Source organism: Thermobia domestica, chromosome 1 (assembly GCF_964235325.1).
Source record: "Thermobia domestica chromosome 1, izTheDome1.hap1.1, whole genome shotgun sequence".
NCBI classification, from domain to species: domain Eukaryota; kingdom Metazoa; phylum Arthropoda; class Insecta; order Zygentoma; family Lepismatidae; genus Thermobia; species Thermobia domestica.
The window spans coordinates 385,405,409-385,424,323 of record NC_137454.1 but is presented as its reverse complement, the minus strand read 5'-3'; the positions used below and the strand labels follow the sequence as shown (position 1 = coordinate 385,424,323).

At 37.6% G+C, this 18,915-nt stretch overlaps 1 protein-coding gene across 2 annotated transcripts in view; it reads right to left on the bottom strand.

The window, feature by feature from the left end:
* The window catches only part of LOC145664952 (uncharacterized), a 66,668-nt gene extending 47,969 nt beyond the window's left edge, over positions 1–18,699 (bottom strand). The window contains exon 1 of one of the 2 annotated variants that reach the window (XM_081732117.1): positions 18,413–18,699. In XM_081732117.1, the coding sequence (XP_081588243.1) occupies positions 18,413–18,476 (64 nt within the window). In that variant the 5' untranslated portion in view covers positions 18,477–18,699. The remainder of the gene's footprint in view (positions 1–18,412) is intronic. The other variant, XM_081732089.1, reaches the window with a different exon arrangement.
* Between the last annotated feature and the right edge of the window lie 216 nt (positions 18,700–18,915).

The following is an 18,915-nucleotide window of genomic DNA, read 5'->3' as shown; positions in this document are numbered from 1 at the left end:
AGTCTTCATACAGTTGGAGGTAAAAGCCCTGTAAGACCTCTTGTAACGACAAAAGGTGAATAACAAATATATGGGTACATATTAGGACTAGAGGGAAGTCATATAGTAAGGGTATACCTGACGGCGGCCATCTTGAAATCCGCCATTTTGAATTAAGGTTAAGTTTGTAAAATAGGAATAGGGTCATGTGATACATGATTTAAGGCGCAAATTTAATCAGAAGAACAATGGTGACGTTAATTTTGATTTATGCGCAATTGGTAAAAAGTTACAGGGAAATTAAATATTGTAGCAGCATATGTATTAGTCCTTTACCCCACCTTGTAAATTTTGTGTTTATGATAATAATTAAATAAAAAGCAGGTGGGTAAGTATTAGGTCTATGGTAAGAGTTGCCTTGATGGCGGCCATGTTCAAATCCGACATTTTGAATCAGACAAAAGTTTTAAACAAAACACATAACAGTGACACCTTATTAATAACAAATTTTACCATAAATCCAACGGTATAACCATTTTTGCTTTATCATTAACCAACATTTGTTATCACATAAACAAGTTGCTAATTTAAGGAAAAATGACCAAAGTGGAGTTGAGTCATAATTGAACTTGGGTCTTTCTTCCAAAAAAGCCCTCAATTAGTACAATCAATATGTAGTTCAGAAAAGAGTGCATGACTTGCACAAATGCTCTGCTCACAGTGAGCACACCTGACAAAGGCAATCGATTTGAACATGGTCGCCATCAAGATAACTCTTACCATAGATCTAATACTTACCCACCTGCTTTTTATTTAATTATTATCATAAACACAAAATTTACAAGGTGGGGTAAAGGACTAATACATATGCTGCTACAATATTTAATTTCCCTGTAACTTTTTACCAATTGCGCATAAATCAAAATTAACGTCACCATTGTTCTTCTGATTAAATTTGCGCCTTAAATCATGTATCACATGACCCTATTCCTATTTTACAAACTTAACCTTAATTCAAAATGGCGGATTTCAAGATGGCCGCCGTCAGGTATACCCTTACTATATGACTTCCCTCTAGTCCTAATATGTACCCATATATTTGTTATTCACCTTTTGTCGTTACAAGAGGTCTTACAGAGCTTTTACCTCCAACTGTATGAAGACTATTCTGTACTTCCATGTGATGTTCTGGTAGCTGTATCTCCTAAACCCCTGGAGCTTCGCACCTACAACTTCACTGAAATACTGACCACATTTAGTACTACTTTCTCATATGTGTCTCAGTCAGCAACTCGATTCACCCAAACGTAAGGTTTACTTGTTAGAGAAGGGAAAGTTTTTCCATCTCCTAGTGGAAGGAACTCCCCTAACGAGCGGGAGTCTACCAACAGCACCAATATTGGCTCCGGAGCATTTTAAGTTGAGCTAACATTCCCTTTCAGTGTCAGAAGCCGTTCCGACGTTGCAAGGCACCAACTCTCATGGCATAATCACAATCCGTCCAAGTCCAACCCACGAAACCACGCTACAATCCCAGCCCTTCCTGCCAAAATTAAGGTTTAAGTACCACCTAACAGTAACGGTTCATGCACTAGCGTGCGCAGGACATTGGGAATGTGGGTGCCAGATCTAAAGTACCACCATATGGAATGTCGCCCTCTCCCCCCTTTCCCCTAAGAAAATATAGCGTCATTGCACCCAACGCTGCGTCGGCGACGCACGACACACATGCAGACGGGAAATAATTTACACGTAATCTCTTCTCGTTTGTAATAATTCTACATGAAAAAAGTTTGTCTAATGGGGGTGCCAAGGCACCCATGGCACCCACTTTGCGCACGCCTGTGGATTCATGAATCAAAGATATGTGCGGTTGCGCGAGTGGTCCCCTTCCCCAATGTTCTTGAGTCCTATCCAAATAATATTCAGGAAATGTAATAGGAAAGTCTCTTCTAGCTCTATTTTTATATTTATTCATTTAAGTGGATTTGCTAATGCTGATTTAATATATACATAGATTATTTCCTTCTTTCTTCAGGCAAAATAAACAATCATCAATTCACGTCTATACTTCATTTATATATAAAATAGTGCTGTCGAAATCGGTTTTTGAAAAACCGAAAACCGCAAATGTCACAAAAATTCGACAGCACTAATATCAACTAACGACGAGAAAACAGCAAAGAATCTTTCCCCATTTCGGCTCACAGCTGCCAGATGGAGGGAAATTTCCCTCGGCGCAAAGAAAAAATGTTCAAAATTTGCAGAGGGGCAAGAAGGTATTTTTTTTTTCTTAAAATGTCTTAAAGTGTAGGAAAATTCTTGTTAAGTATACTTTTACATTTGGCAGGATAAAAAATTAAGTTGCAATTTCTCACAAAGAGGCACGGCTATCGTTATTGGGAAGTAAAAATATACAGAATAAAACATGATCGGTGTTTCCTTCACGGATAAACTATTACAGGTGTCTGGGACTTGCGATAAGAAACCAGTCAACACATGTAAAACCACAACATTGACATTTATCGAGTGGCAACAAATCAACAATAAAATTGTGTATTGCGATCTAAATTTTTTCTTTTTTTTTTAAGAAAGGGAGGTGGTGTTTTTTTTGTTAACAAAAGAAAGAGTGGCAGTACTATTTTTAAAAACAAGGGGAAAGAGTAATAACAATATAAAAGATCTCAGTCTAAGTGGATGATATTTCAAATTGAATTTCATGAGTTGCATGTGTAGTGATCTTAAATAGGGATATATATTTATTTTCTATTGAGCTTAGGGTTGCCATATTACCCCATTTTAGCGAGTACCACCCGATTTTCAGGTTTTATATTCGTCCCCTGCTTAAACATATCTTAATCACGAAAAGCACCCGCTTTTTGGGATTGGAGAAAAATCTAAGACGACTTAGTTGATAAAGTGTTGGTATATTCAACGTAAACCGCTACACCTCTGACAATTTCAATCGCGATTGAGTTAAATTTGGACTCGCGCTCAGGCTTAGGCTGTGGCTACCTGAGCAGTGCGCGTGTGCAGAGCCATTTTTAATAAGAGATCTGCTCTAATGCACAATGGTTTTCTTTGTGTAGTTTATGTGTTTTTAATGTAATGTATTGGAGGTTCTATACGAATGAATATTCGTTTGTAGATATTGTGACAAACATACTTGAATTATTCATGCCTTGAATTATTAAGGCGAAAGCCAGTTGTTGGTATGGGTATATCCAACATACTACCTGGTTATGGCAGTTCAGTTACACCGTGAACTTGCGTAAGGACAGAGTAAACATGAGAACTCCACAGAGCGTCATAAGGACGTGTATGCCGTACGAGTTCAAACTAGGGTCAAACGCCACTGCAGCGGAGCGGAACATACGCCAGACCTTTGGTGAGTGTGTCGTGACTATACGGATAGTGCAACGGTGGTTTAACAAGTTTAAGGACGGTGACGAAACACTCGAAAACGCACCACATGCCGGAAGACCACACATGTACAAAATGAAGATCTCCAGGTAGCAATTGAGCGAACAGTAGCAGACATGTGAAGAACTGGGACTACAATTCAATATGAGTGGAGAAACCATTCGGCAGCACCTCCATCAACCTGGGAAGCACTACAAGTTGGGTCTATGGGTCCCAGATGATTTGACTCCGGGCCAGAAGCCTGCGCGAGCAGACATCTGTGTTTCTTTGCTGTCTCGTCTGAGGAAGGAGCCATTTCTGGACAGGATGTTGACATGTGATGAGAAGTGGGTCCTGTACGAAGCTCCACGGCGTCATCATCATTGGTTAAAATCCCATGAACCGGTTCCAAAACAGACGGAACTAGCACTGCACCGGAAGGTCCTCCTGTGTATTTGGTGGACTGCTCACGATATCGTGCATCGGGAACTGCTACCGACTGGTCAGAGCAGAACATCAATGCAACTGTCTACTGCCAGCAGTTAAGCCGTGTTCAAGAAAAACTCAAAACCCTGGAGCCAGCACTTCTGAATCGCTAAGGGGCTCTCCCGTTACGGGACAACGCTAAGCCCCACATGGCTAGAATGACCCGGGACACCATCCTACGCCTTGAATGGGAAACATTATTGCATCCGCCATACTCCCCGGACATTGCACCTTCCGAATATCACCTGTTCCATTCCTTGGACACTCACTTCAGAGGACTCCAGTTCAACTCCGTAGTAGAGGTGCAAAATGCATTTGATACCTTCTTCGCTTCACTGCAAACCAAGTTCTACCGCGAAGGAATCCATGCCCATCCTGAACGTTAGCAGGTCGTTGATACTAATGGGTACTATTTTTGATCTTCCAGGTACGTCTTAGGTGACATATCGATGATCTAAGATGATAGGTCAAAAAGCGACAGAACTTTCTTCGTTACTTTTATACATACTATTTAAAACTACTGTATAAGTTCTAGTATCTCGAGTTCGGGAAGTCGGAATGTCAAAATTCTTTCAGATTATTGCTCATTTTGGTCTAGTTTACAAACTATATAAAAATGAGTTGGGGTCTAGTTTGCTTCCGTGGTCACTTTATGTTTGAATACCTCGAGTTCCGAAATTCTGAATGTCAAAATTCGTTCAGATTCGTGTTCCTCGTGGTCTAATTTACAAAATATATAAAAATCAGGTGGAGTCCAGTTTGCTTCCTTGGTCACTTTATGTTCGAATATCTCGAGTTCCGACATTCGAAATGTCAAAATTCCTTTAGATTCGTGTTCCTCGTGGTCTAATTTACAAAATATATGAAAATCAGGTGGGGTCCATTTTGCTTTCCTGTAGCCGAAAAGTACATTGGAAGTGTCATCAAAAAACTAACTTAAAAAAAAGTGCGAAGGATCCCAGGTCAGTATTTGTAACACGCAAGTTCTCATCAGTACTTACCGTTTAGAACCTCCACTTTTCTTATCTTAAAATATGGCAACCCTAATTTAGCTGTGACTTGTACAACCAACGAACTATCCCTTTCGCACAGTGCTGCACATATTATCATAATAGTCTTGGAGCAAATAAAAAAAAAAAGTTAAAACACACATAAATCAATACAATTGTCTCGATTGAATGATGCTTTCACAATTGGTAAAAGGGGCAATTAAAAACAGCAAACATTGTTTCTGCTTTGAAAATGACAAACATGGTTTCGCTTATAAAACCGCAAACACGGTTTCGGGTGACTTTCGCTTTCGAAAAGAGCGTTTGGAAACCGTTTGGAAATCCGCTTTTGCGGTTTCGGTTTCGAAAACCGCCTTTGCGGCATTTGCTGTTTCGGTTTTGAAAACCGCGTTCGCTGTTTCGGTTTTGAAAACCGCGTTTGCGGTTTCGGTTTTCAGAAAACCGGTTTTCTCAAAAAACCACAAATGTCACAAAAATTCGACAGCACTAATATGAAACTTCCATACCAATGTTACTGAACGAGAGAGGAGTAGAATACATAACGTGCTGTAATACACGAATGAGGGCGTTACGGTAAGAAGTTATACAAAATTAGTTAATTAAATTAAACACGTTATACAAACACAATCAGCATCGCATTGGCTTTTATTGGCTATATTCTATTCTACTAAGTCCAATTTATATTGAGCATTCTGAAATAACATTTTTAGGAGTTGACTACGGTGACTTGTGCTGCTAAGTAGATGGACACCAAACCTATAGAAAAATGTTGTATTCACTGCACATAAATCTCGAGTTGTCTCAGAGTGTAGCTGTTTACAATGAATTTATGTTACTGTAAACTATCGACACTGGTTTCAGATCTTTTGTGTGGGGGGTGGGATTTAGTATGTGCATCTCGTTGTCAGATATCAGAGCAAAAATATCCAAATCGTAGGGAAGCAAGTAAACTTTGGGGAAGGTACCCTCATTCCCCCAGGATCCTCGTCCATGATGTAAAATAATCTTAAATCCAATCGCCTAGACGACTCATAAACTTAAACTAGAAGAAGCATCGTCTTACTACTTCTAGAAAACAGTGGCACACGAAAGGGTTAACTAATATGCAACATAGTTTCTACAAAGGCAGATTGTAACCAATCTTATTCATTTTACTGATTTCACACGCTTTGCACTAAAATGTAATTTACACGCAGCTGTTATATAATTACATCGATATGTCAAAGGCCTTTGACTCTGTTGATAACAAATAACTTCTTAATAAGTTATTAAATTGGCCTATCCTTATCAGTATATTAGATAATTTGAAAGCTGCTTATCAAATAGAATTTTTAAAGTAAAAATTGACAATGAAACATCTAGTCAAAATCATATAGGAAAGGATTATCTCAAGGATCTACCCTTAGGACGCTTCCTTTTCTTCTATTTATCAATTTATTTACCGAAAAAAAAGTCAAATTCTCAATAATAATATACGCAGATGATACTTTTTAGAATAGATAATAACTTGTATGATAATTACCTTACTACTAAAAGATTTGGCAATAGTAAATTACTAAGTGCGAAAATAATTTACTAAAGAAAAAACTTCTCTGAAAAAAATAAATATCAGATTATCTATAAAAAAAGAAGAAGAAGAAGAAGTATCGAGCTTTTGGAGATCAAAATTGAGAATAGATTGTTTTGAAAATAACATTATAAAACCACTCTAACATTATCGAACCATGTGTACCAATAAATAGCCTGTCGATGTTTCGATGGCCTGTCATTTTTCCGGCAACATCATAATTCCGTCGCTCTCGAATTTCCATGGATTCCGTTGTTCAAAAAATCATAATAAGTCTAGTTTTCACAGACCTGTTTTTACACTAATTTAACTCCATTCAGCGAGTTCTGCAGAGCACCCGCTTTTTGGGATTGGAGAAAATTCTAAGACGACTTAGTTGATAAAGTGTTGGTATATTCAACGTAAACCGCTACACCTCTGACAATCTCAATTGCGATTGAATTAAATTTGGACTCGCGCTCAGGCTCAGGCTGTGGACTATCTGAGCAGTTCGCGTGTGCAGGACCATTTGCTAATAAGAGATCTGCTCTAATGCACAATGGTTTTCTTTGTGTAGTTCATGTGTTTTGAATGTAATGTATTGGAGGTTCTATACGAATGGATATTCGTTTGTAGATGTTGTAGCAAACATACTTGAATTATTCATGTCTTCATAAGCTACAAGAATGCCGAACGACAATTTCAAGTGTAACTTTAAAGACACTTATAGAAGCGAATTTACGTTTGTTAACCAGGGCAGAACTCAGTTTGAAGCAAAATGTACACTCTGGAAAACTCAGTTTCGTTTGAAAAGTATGCTGCAGGGAAGCAAACTGGATCCCACCGAGAAAAATTACAGTCTGACGGTACCAGGTGTTAATATGATGGATATATATTAACAGTTTCCAGTCAACTTTTCTCAATTTCTGGCAAGCTATTAAAGATGTATGCGGTGTGATATTGTGAGCTTAATATACGACCCTCTTCCTACTCACCAGATCCAGACGTTTCTTTTGAATAGTAGGTTCACTCGCACTTGGTGTAAGTACAGGTCCTACTCTATTGTTCTTCCTAATGGTACAAATTCGTGATGCACGATACTCTTCCAATCCCATCAAATGCACAGCATAATCTTCCTGGGTTTTGCCATAGACCATGGAGCTTCTCACTCAGTTTAATTATGTACACCTTGTCTCAAAAAGGTTGAGCGCATTCTTTATTGGTGTTTTGAGGCAAAAATTTTCAAAGTCCAACTTCGGGTATCTTCGGGAAATAGTAAACCAGGTTCGAACCTCCATGCCAGCCTTTGTAATCGGAAAAAAGTTTGCAGATGTGTTTTTCTTCTTTTAAATATAATAAGACTTGTTATCAATTGTTGAAAAAAAGCAACATTGATTGAAATACTTAATGACACAATATTTCGAAACTTTGTATTAATGCTTGTTTGTCATTTAGCTCTCCATACGTAATGGAACATTTAGATATGTAAACGAATCTTTCCATATGTAAAAGAATGCTCAAAGTTAAGACATAGAACATAATTATCGCCTAAGTACTAAAATAATAGTCAAAGTAGAAAAAAACAGCGTTTCTAGTGGGTATGAATGTCATAATTTTCTTGAGAACCGTTATACATCGCTAAAAGTATCTTAGCAGAAGTCCTTGTGTTAGCTCACTGGTAAGCTGTTGGATTTCAAATCATAAGGTTGTGAGTTCGAATCTTCTCTGGGTCAATGCCTTTTTAAAAAATTATATTTTTCGCAATGCATGAAAAATTATATAAAATAATGACATTAAATACATCAGTTGTATATATATAACATAATCATTGCAGAATGTAGTAATTATTATGTTTAAAATATAACATCTGAAATAGGTAGGTGTCCACAGTAGGTCTGTATTATATATATGAGAATGTTAAATACAAGTTAAGAAACTCGTTCACTAGCAATAAATAAATCATGTAGTGTATTTATTTGCAGCTATTTGTCATATAGAGGGTAATTCTCAACATTCATAATACAGCATGTCATTTATGTTCTTGAAAACTTATTCGATGCATAAACCGAAGGTTTAAACAGAGAATCCAAAGTCGCAACGCTCGCAAGAAATTCATGAACCCCAAAGGTCACGTGAGCAGACTGGAATTGTCCTTATGAAGCACGCCACAGCAGAAAGTCTTTACATAGATTTTCAATTCAATTCCTGATATGTGCTTTTGCAATGTGGAAGTGGTGATGCCTTTAGTCGCTCTCTCTCGCTCGCTCGCTCACTCTCTATTTATACAGAATATAAAAGTGGATGGATGTGTGTGTTTAAACATAATTCTGATATATCTAGCGCAATTATAACTATATTTCTTACAGTCTGGAAAAGAGTACTGTCGGGATACATATCAAAAATGCTAGAAACTGGTCGATATTAGTATCGAATCCATAGCTTCGTGGTCGCTTAGGTGAATAGCTCTACTTTCAATTCAAGTCCACTTAAGTTCCCATTAGCGCCCAGGGTAGTTACGTAGCGACATAAAAATATCGAAATCAACCGATATTAGAATCGAATCGTAAATTTTCAGCGCCGCTAACTGCCGCATTTCCCATTAGTCCACATTTCACATTAGTCCCATTGCCTAGAGGGCAATATATTTGCAAAGTGCAAAGTTTAAAACTTGAATAATATTTTAATTTTTTCCGTATGAAAAAGTTAAAAATCAAGAGCAAATATACTATTTCATGAACAATCCTCTTTTACTGTTCTAATATGTATAATAATAGCGTAAGAAATCTAAAAATAATTCAGAACACGTTTCACATTTGTTACTTTTTGTTACGTAGTTCTGGCTGTAGCATGTAGTGAGTGGTATTTAAATGTAATAAATTCACTAATTAAGCATATTCGAATTAAGTTTTATTTTTAAGTTAGGGATGAAGGGGCGGAGAAATATGTAGTTATTGGGGCGCCGAGAGCAAAAGTGCGTAGAGGCGCCGAGCTTTTAAATGCAACACTGGTCGCTAAATTAATTGGTAGAAATTTTAATGTCATTTAAGACCAAATTTAGTCCTAACGGTGGCAGTATCCGTTTGCTCTCCTAGGAGAAATGAAAGGGGCTGACATCAAAATTATATATATATAAAAGACCGACATTAGTGTCGAATCCATAATTTTCGAGGTGGATTAAAGAGTGGCACTCCAGGTGCTTAATGATATAGAAAATTAGTTTTTCTTTCTTTTTTTACGTTGGTCTACTTTTCCTTGATTTGAGACTTTCAAATTTCATCCTATTTTCAACTGAAATGTGTCTGTAAGGCAACAAAGAAATAATTATATATGATAAATTTAAATTCATTTTAATTCGGAAGTTGAGAAACACTTTGCCATTATATATCGTAAAGGTCCACCAGCATAGTAACAGAGAGGTGCTTGAGCCATTGACGGTAGAAATTCAAACTCCGGTAAGTGATAATTTCACAGTCTTGTTTTATTACAAGTGTAGCCTCTTTAGTCAACGGAGAAGAGGACGTGGATCATGGGTCAGAGTTGATGTCGATGGGTCGGAGTTGGTCGCAATGGTTCAGAGTGGTTCATAGTTGGTGGTGGGTCAGAGTAGATCACGATGGATGATGGGTCAGAGTGGGCCAATGGGTCATTTGGGTGGTGGGTGATACTGGATCATGGTGGGTCGTGAATCACATTTTCATTGACCCACACCATCTTTGGTTAAAATTGTACTAAAGATAAGAGGCACCGAAGATGCATGTCGGCTATTATGCTCAAATTTTGCACATAGATAGTACCCCACCAGAAAGCAATAAATCTGAAACGGTTCACGGTATCACCTCCTAGAACTCGAGATGTAGGGGTTTGTATGATTGGCTAAATTAAGACGTCAATGATTTATCCATCAACAAGCAAGCTTTTTATGATCGTTTCCGTAGGGAAATCAGAAGAACACGTGCCTAGTAATCGTAATATTGATAGTTCGCGTCCACCCCGGGGTATTTGTTTTGTGTTTTTTTGACTCACCTAAATATAAACAAATCACACATATAGGCATTTTAACATATTTTGGGAGAGTAATTTTGTGTTTCGTTGTCGTTTCATCGCGTCTCTGCCGCTGGTAGTAAAGTTTTCAAAATGGAACTGGGGCCACCGCGGATTGTCGCTGCGGGGCCACCAATTTTTGGCGAGAGGTCAATAGTTGACCATCTGTAGTCCACCGACGCTTACAGCTTAGGGTAATGAACGATGTCTTTGCCTTGTAGACGTCATGACTGCCGACGTCGGCAGTCAACTAGCTTTTAGTATTCCTTTACTAACCATCTATCGTTCATGTTTATACACGGTGTTGTATTATTAATAATAATAATAATAATAATAATAATAATAATAATTATTATTATTATTATTATTATTATTATTATTATTATTATTATTATTATTATTTGTAGTAATAGTAGTATAATTGATAATAGAATAATTATATTGTCTATGTATTGTCTAGGTAGGACTACACACAGGATTTGGCTCGTTTTAGTTTGACTCGACTCTAATCCGAGTCGAGTTGGAGGATATTTTTCGCGCCGAGTCCTAGAGTAGACCTCAAAGATGTCTGTTTCGAGTCGAGTCGAATTTCAAAGAAAAGTCGCTCGTGCCCATCCCTACTAATGAGAGCTTAATCGGAGTTAAGCGAAATCGAAAGTCACACTATTTATCTAAGCGACCCCGAAAACTATGAATTCGACACTAATACCGATCATTTTCTAGCAATCTTTTATATGTATCCCCCTCCCATTCACCATAGGTAATTTGGCAGCACTCTTTTTCAGACTATAAGAAATTTGGTTAAAATTACTCTAGGCCAGTGGTTCTCAATCTAATTCCTATCACGATCCCCTTTTATCACATCCTCTTGCCAGCGACCCTTTTATAATTTGTGTTTTATAATAAGCTTGTGTGGGATTTTTAACATACCTATTTCTACAATAGTAGAATCCATTTCTTGTTTATAGTGAACAGTGCCGTGGCATGGAAAATCAGCGCCCGGGTCGAGAGTAAATGACGATGTCTCCGTACATATGAGTGAGGTCGACAGACTAGCTGCGAAGCGCCACCATGGCTGGCACGAGGCTCAATAAAATTTTCAAAAGTAAACCCTGCCTTTTCTTGATTTTGAGCACATTTTATTACGTTTTTCCTTCTATTTTATACATGTGCACATGCACTTTCCTATAGGAATACACGCGAGACGCGAGAAGTCTCGTCTCGTCTCGCATTTGCGATACGAGACATGAGACGAGAGTGAAAATTTTATGCGAGACGCGAGACGAGACTAAACCATGCGAGACGAGACGCTAGACGAGACTCAGTTAAGTCTCGCACGAGAAGTCTCGCGAGACTTCTCGCAGTCTCGCAACATTTATGAATTACATTTAATTGTATATTTAGTAATTTTACATTTATTGAGTTTTCTAAGTTGAGCGTTAATGCCTCCAGGAACAAAAAAGTGATTGGGGCAATAGACATTTTATGAGATTTATTATTATTCAAGGTTGAATTTCAGAATTAGAGCCTTCTTTATTTTCTAAACATCATTAAGAAAGAAAAGCTTTGTAAATTGGAAATTTATTACAGCATCGATTTAGGACTTTATTTTGCGACACAAACATATACACGCGGGCGCGCACGAATACATGAACTTCTATTTTTGGTCTGAAAAGCGAATAAGACTCCCTATTGCTGCGAAATATGATATTTCTGTTGTTTCTGTCTTTTTCACATTACTACTAGCGATTAATATTGGGGAATGGCGGGGAAATCCCCTCTCGTCAAAGTTTATCCCCGGCCCGGCTCGCAGAAATAACATGATATTTTTACATGGAATAAGTATTTTCTTTCTATATATTTATCAAAAACATCCCCCTCTAGTTCGGAAGTTTAATTCAAACACTGGTTTGGTAGGATGGCCCTATAGGTTTGGTGGGAGATGGTAGGAATGGCCCTATATCTGTCAGTAATTTTATTTTCTAGATCTGGCAGTATAAATTGAAAGCAAAAGTTGATAAAATGCGATAATCCAACATTGCTACAAGCCCGAACGAACCAAAAGAATTGGGTCGTATTGTGTTGTGAGGAGTTCTTCTGTTGTGTACAAGCGCTTTTGGTGGTATAGAAACATCTTTATACTGGAAAATCACCCTTCAAGGAAACGACCAAAACGTGTAAATGTTGATAGTGGCGACGATATTTTAGAAGAGGCAAATATTGTTGGAGACCTCTAAGCTGAAAAACAATGTTGGATCCAGCAACAATTTATGCTGGTTTTGCTGTAAATTATGCTATTAATTTGACGAAAATTAATGGTCCAGCGATCAAATTCCAGCACAACTTTTCTTTTAATTTGGAGCGGAGGGGACACAAGTTCGGATACCATATTGAACTCTAGGTTCCGCCTCCTTAGGATGTTATGAACATTCATCCCATGGAGAGCAATGGCAAACCACCATTCACCTTGCCAAGGGACTTTTAGGTCAAATACCTGCCTTCGGACAGAATATCACATCATCATTCATTAACAGCCATAGAATAACACATTGCAAAATTTTGACCTAGAATATATGCGAGACCATGCAAGAAAGTCTCGCGCGAGACGCGAGATGAGACTCAAAATTTTATGCGAGACGCGAGACGAGACTTCACATTTGCGAGACGAGACCTTACGCGAGACGAGACCAACGCTTGAGGTTGCGAGACGAGACGAGACTTTTGCATTTCTCGTCTCGTCTTCTCTCGCGTGCATCCCTACTTTCCTAACATGAGTAACACACTTCCTACGAAATTTGTGCCCCCTTTTTTCGGCGCATGGCATTGACAGTGGATACAGTAACTGAAATATCTATATTCCCAACGACGAAGGTGCTGGTTCAAGATGGATGTTAAACTCCTTCTTTAAAGAGGCCATTAACGTATCTGATCTAAGCCCACAACTTCTTAACCAAATGATAGAATGATCATGCTACAAGTCTTTGCAACTGGTTTTCTGTAACAAAGACTTGGACAAGTTCTGCCTGATGAGGAGAGAAGAATATCCTGGTCTGGTATCTGCTGCTTTAAAAGTAATAATTCCATTTGCTACATCGTACTTGTGCGAAAGTTTTTTTTTTTCATGGTAAACATTAAATCAAAGACAAGAAATCGCTTATCAGTTGAAAATGGCTTCATAATGTTCGTCACGAAGATTGAACCGGGCATTGCTGCACTAGTGAAATTACACCATGCTTAGGTATCTCATTAGGTTTCAATTTTAATTGTATTTCAATGTGCAGGTTTTGTTCCATGTGTATTTTTCTAGTATTTCTATATACAGTTCTCATTAGTATCATATCATACGTCTTTCATTTAAATTCATTTTTAAACAACTCTGCACTCTTTGACAATGTTCAGTAGACTTATTTTTTATTGTTCTGTACAGTATGTATAAAAAATAAAAGTATGCCTATCAGAACAAAATTCAAAATAATTTCCGGTATTAGATTCTAACTATATTTATCTCTTCCGCTTATCTTCGCGACCTCCTAGGGGCCACGACTCCCAGGTTGAGAAACCCTGCTCTAGGCATACATGAGTTATGTTGGAACATACATACATACACTTTTATATGTATAAATGCAGATAAGAGAGAGTTAAGAGAGAGCGATTAAGGTATTACCGCTCTCAATCTCTTCACTTTACTTTTTCGATTCGTGACAGTTTGGGGCTAGCTTTTTTTTTTTGTCTTGAACCACGATTTTCGATATGCTCTACCTATATGCTGTAATGCGAATATTGAGAAGTTACCTGCGTATGAAAATAGCTGCAAATAAATACATTACATAACTTATTTATTGCTATTACACGATTTTCTTAATTTGTATTTAATATTCACATATAACATACCGATGTTCTGTCAATACCTCAAATGTTATATTTTAAAGATAAGAATTGCTTATGTCGTGAAATGATATGAATATATATATTCAACTGATATATACAACTGATGAATTGTAACTATTTTACATAATTTTCATGCATTGAGGAAAGTAGAATATCATAAAAGAATCTCACCTGAACGGGTATCGAACTCACGATTTAAACGCTCGGGTGTGTACCACTGAGCTAACATGACCGCTTTTCGGAAGCTGCTTCTGAAATATAACTGAGCTCATACGTAAATTATTTTTTTCGTATGGAAATCACAATGACGAAACGAGAGTGTGAATATATAGTTTCGAAATATTGTATCATTAACTACTTCAATCAACTTTACTTTTTTCTACACTTAATACCATTTCAACATGTCTTATTATATTTAACAGAAGGAAAAACATATCTGTACATTTTATCCCGATTGCTAAGGTTGGCTTGGAGGTTCGAACCAGCAGCTCTAGTTTACTGTTTTCAGAAGATACCCGAAGTTGGACTTCGAAAGTGTCGTCTCAATACAGCTATCATCATATCGCTCAATCTGTTTGGTATATGGTATGTGTTTTTATACGTGTAAAGTCAGTATAACAATTCATTCTTTAAACAGCTTTTCGTATGTATTAATACTCCTTTATAAAAACTGTTTTTAATATTATTATTAAGGCGCACCACTTTCAGATTTCTTTCGCCAGTCGTTCCCCACAATAGGCGTGTCGTGCAATTAACCAACCACGCGTCAGGTACTAGCTTTTACCTATTGCTTCCTGCTCACAGCTCAGAACATTGGTAACTATGGATAGACGTACAGCAGTAATTACTTTATGGGAGTTGGAAGGCTATTCTGCAACTGCAGCTAGCAGGCGAGTAGGTGTCCCGGCCTCTACATGAAAGCAATGGATTCGGAAATATGGTCCTACACGTCAAACTGGTAATTTACGATCTTCTGGTTGTCCGCATGTGTCAACCGAAGCCGAAGATGCGAGATTAGTAAACGAAGCCCGGCTAGACCCACTAAGGACGTCTAGACAGCTAAGGGAAGCTTCTCTTTTTCCTGGTAGTAAGCATACAGCTCTGCGAAGGATTCGTCATGCCGGGTTACGTGGCTGTGTTGCTGCCGTGAAGGAAAAACTCTCAGACGACCACAAAATTTACCGTCTCGCGTTTGCACAGGGGAATGTGGGTCGCAATTGGGAAAACGTGGTTTTCTCAGATGAATCCATATTCACAACATTAAATGAGGGACGCCGTTTTGTGTATCGCCCGAGAGGCACCCGATATGACCCTGGATGTGTTGCTGCTTGAAATCGCAGTGGTCATGTATCTATTTCATGTTGGGGTTGGATTTTCAAGCGCGGAGCAGAACAGCTTCACAGAATTGAAGGACACCTGGACAGTGCTCAGTACTTAGATATTATGAGTAATATCATGGTGCCATCTGTACGAGTATTTCAGCCTGATGGTGTAATTCAGTTCCAGCAAGACCAGTCGCTAATACATACTTCCCGTGTGGTTTAGGAATGGTTCGCAGGGCAGCCTGAGGTTGATTTAATTGACTGGCCGCCTCGTGGAGCAGACCTCAATCTCATGGAAAATATGTGGGCAGAAGTGAAGAGTACTCTAAGGGATAGTTGGCCTGAGGCAGATCCACCAGAACCCAAGATGACCTGTAGCATCTTGTTTCCGAAGCATAGCTGGAGGTAGGGGAAGGAGATAAATTTGTCACCCATTTAATAGATTCCATGCCCAGAAGAATAGGGCGTGTAATAAATTCAGAAGGGTGATTTTTTTTATTCTAGTGTTTGTTTTAAATTGATAACATAGATGTAATATTTTATGTAAGACTCCTGTAATTGGGATTCTCTTGTTGGAGTCAGCGGATTTAAATAAATAAAATAAGTATTGGACACAATGTCCCCGCCTTAACTCCCGAAAACAGTCCTTTTCAGGGCTACCTAAACGCTTCTGAAAATATTTCTAGAAGTAAACCACTCCTTGAATCCGATTTCTGTGCAATTCTACTAAAAAAAAAAAAAAAAAAAGATAATTCTCTGCAGGCTTTGAACTCAAGACGACCTCATTAACAAGCTCGTACTCTACCAGTGAGCTAACATGAACACGCAAATCCAACCTGAAGAAACACGACTTTCAATTTCCGGTATTCCATTACACTGATGGGCATATACTTTGCAAATGTTGTATTCAACTTGGGATATTCCGCAACACATAAACAAAGCGAAAGAAAGAGAGAGAGAGAGAGAGAGAGAGAGAGAGAGAGAGAGAGAGAGAGAGAGAGAGAGAGAGAGAGAGAGAGAGAGAGAGAGAGAGAGAGAGAGAGAGAGAGAGAGAGAGAGAGAGAGAGAGAGAGAGAGAGAGAGAGAAATGAATATACAAAAGCATATTCAACGTATTCGAATGAGACTCTAAGTAACGATATTCCGTTCTAAAGAGAATTTGTGTTTCTTCCCGTGACGTTAAGGGGATCGGGAAAAGTTATGTCTTGAAGCAGGATCCGACTTTGGATACTCTGTTTACACACTTTTTATATTCGTAGGAATATACTGTATTACACGAATGTAAATGACATGCTGTATTGAGAATATTGAGAAGTTACATCTGTATGACAAATAGCTGCAAATAAATACACTACATAATTTATTTATTGCTATTAAACGATTTTCCTAACTAGCATTTAACATTCTCATATATAATACCGACCTACTGTGAAAATTATCTCAGATTTTATATTTTAAACATAATAATTACTACATTCTGCAATGATTATGTTATATATATACAACTGATATATTTTAATGTAATTATTTTATATAATTTTTCATGCATTGCGGAAAATATAATTTAAAAAAAAGGCATTGACCCAGAGAAGATTCGAACTCACAACCTTATGATTTAAGATCCGACAACTTACCAGTGAGCTAACACAAGGACTTCTGCTACGGTACGTTTAGCGATGTATAAATATTCTCAAGACAATTATGACATTCATATCCACTACAAACGCTGTTTCTGTTCTACTTTGACTTTTATTTTAGTACTCAGGTGATAATTATATTCTATGTATTAACTTTGAGCATTCTTTTACATATGGAAAGATTCGTTTACGTATCTAAATGTTCCATCACGTATGGAGAGCTAAATGACAAACAAACATTTGCTGACATTAATACAAAGTTTCGAAATATTGTATCATTAAATATTTCAATCAATGTTTCTTTTTTTCTACACTTGGTAACAAGTCTTATTATATTTAAAAGAAGAAAAACACATTTGCAAACTTTTTCCCGATTGCAAAGGCTGGCTTGGTGGTTCGAACCTGGTTTACTATTTCCCGAAGATACCCGAAGTTGGACTTTGAAAATTTTTGCCTCAAAACACCAATAAAGAATGCGCTCAACCTTTTTGAGACAAGGTGTACATTTCAGCTGCTTCAGAAATGGCTGGAGTTCCTTGTGTTTCAGTAGAGATTCACTGATAGAAATTTGATTGAGTAAATGTATTTGTGTCAGAATATCATGAGGCACCCAAACATCGAGCTTCTATTTGTAACCAGCTTTCTCCCAATTGCTTAATATTGTTTGTTGCTTCATGTTTAGATCATTGATGATGTATGACTGCTTACACACCGGTGTGGGAAACCGGGTTCGATTCCCGGCGGGAGCTCGTATGGCTCGGATTCCATGTTATCAGTAGGTCCACGTCTCATATCGCCTCGCTGTTGAACAGGACGTTAAACTCAAAGTGAACTAACTCCACTTACACGTCAGTAAGTGAAGTAGAAAGTACAAGAAGTGGCATATCTTAGCTTAACTATGTGCTATTAGGAATTAGCATTACTCACAGCCTGAAAAGTTGTTGTATTGTAAGTAAGATAGCGCTTATACAAGCAAAACAGCAAACAGTTTATATTAACCTTTTAAGATAAACGTGTACTTTACAAAAAGCAAAACAAATAAAATGCAATGTTTGCGAGTATTTTACTTATAATGTATTATACTGATATATTAAAACGTACCTGCTTTCCCAAACAAACAAACTAGAATACAGTATACAACAAGTCGTGTGAGTTCAAGTTCCATTCTGGGCAAAATCAAACTACAGATGAATTGCACTGCACTCAAATGTAACTTTCAAATGAAAACTCAGAAACTGTAGATTACAATGTTGATAATTTGCTATACAAGAATTGTCTTAAAAGAAAAAAATGTTTAGTTTGTTATTGGAAACAGTTCCTTAGAAACTTTGTATGGGGAAGGTCAATATTGATCGTCTGTCTAGGAAGACAGTGACATTCAACCTTCGTTGCTGAGCAAAATATTTCATTTCGTTCGTTTTACAAAAAAAAAAAAAAAAAAAAAAAAAAAAAAATTGTATCCATAATTATGTTATGAAATACGGGAGACTTTATACTCACACTAGCAGCGTTCACCCCGCTTCGCTGCGGTCACCCCGGAACGCAATAAACTTTGTTACTTAGATAATTTTTACTTTTTCGCTTTCAAGTGATATGATAAAAAC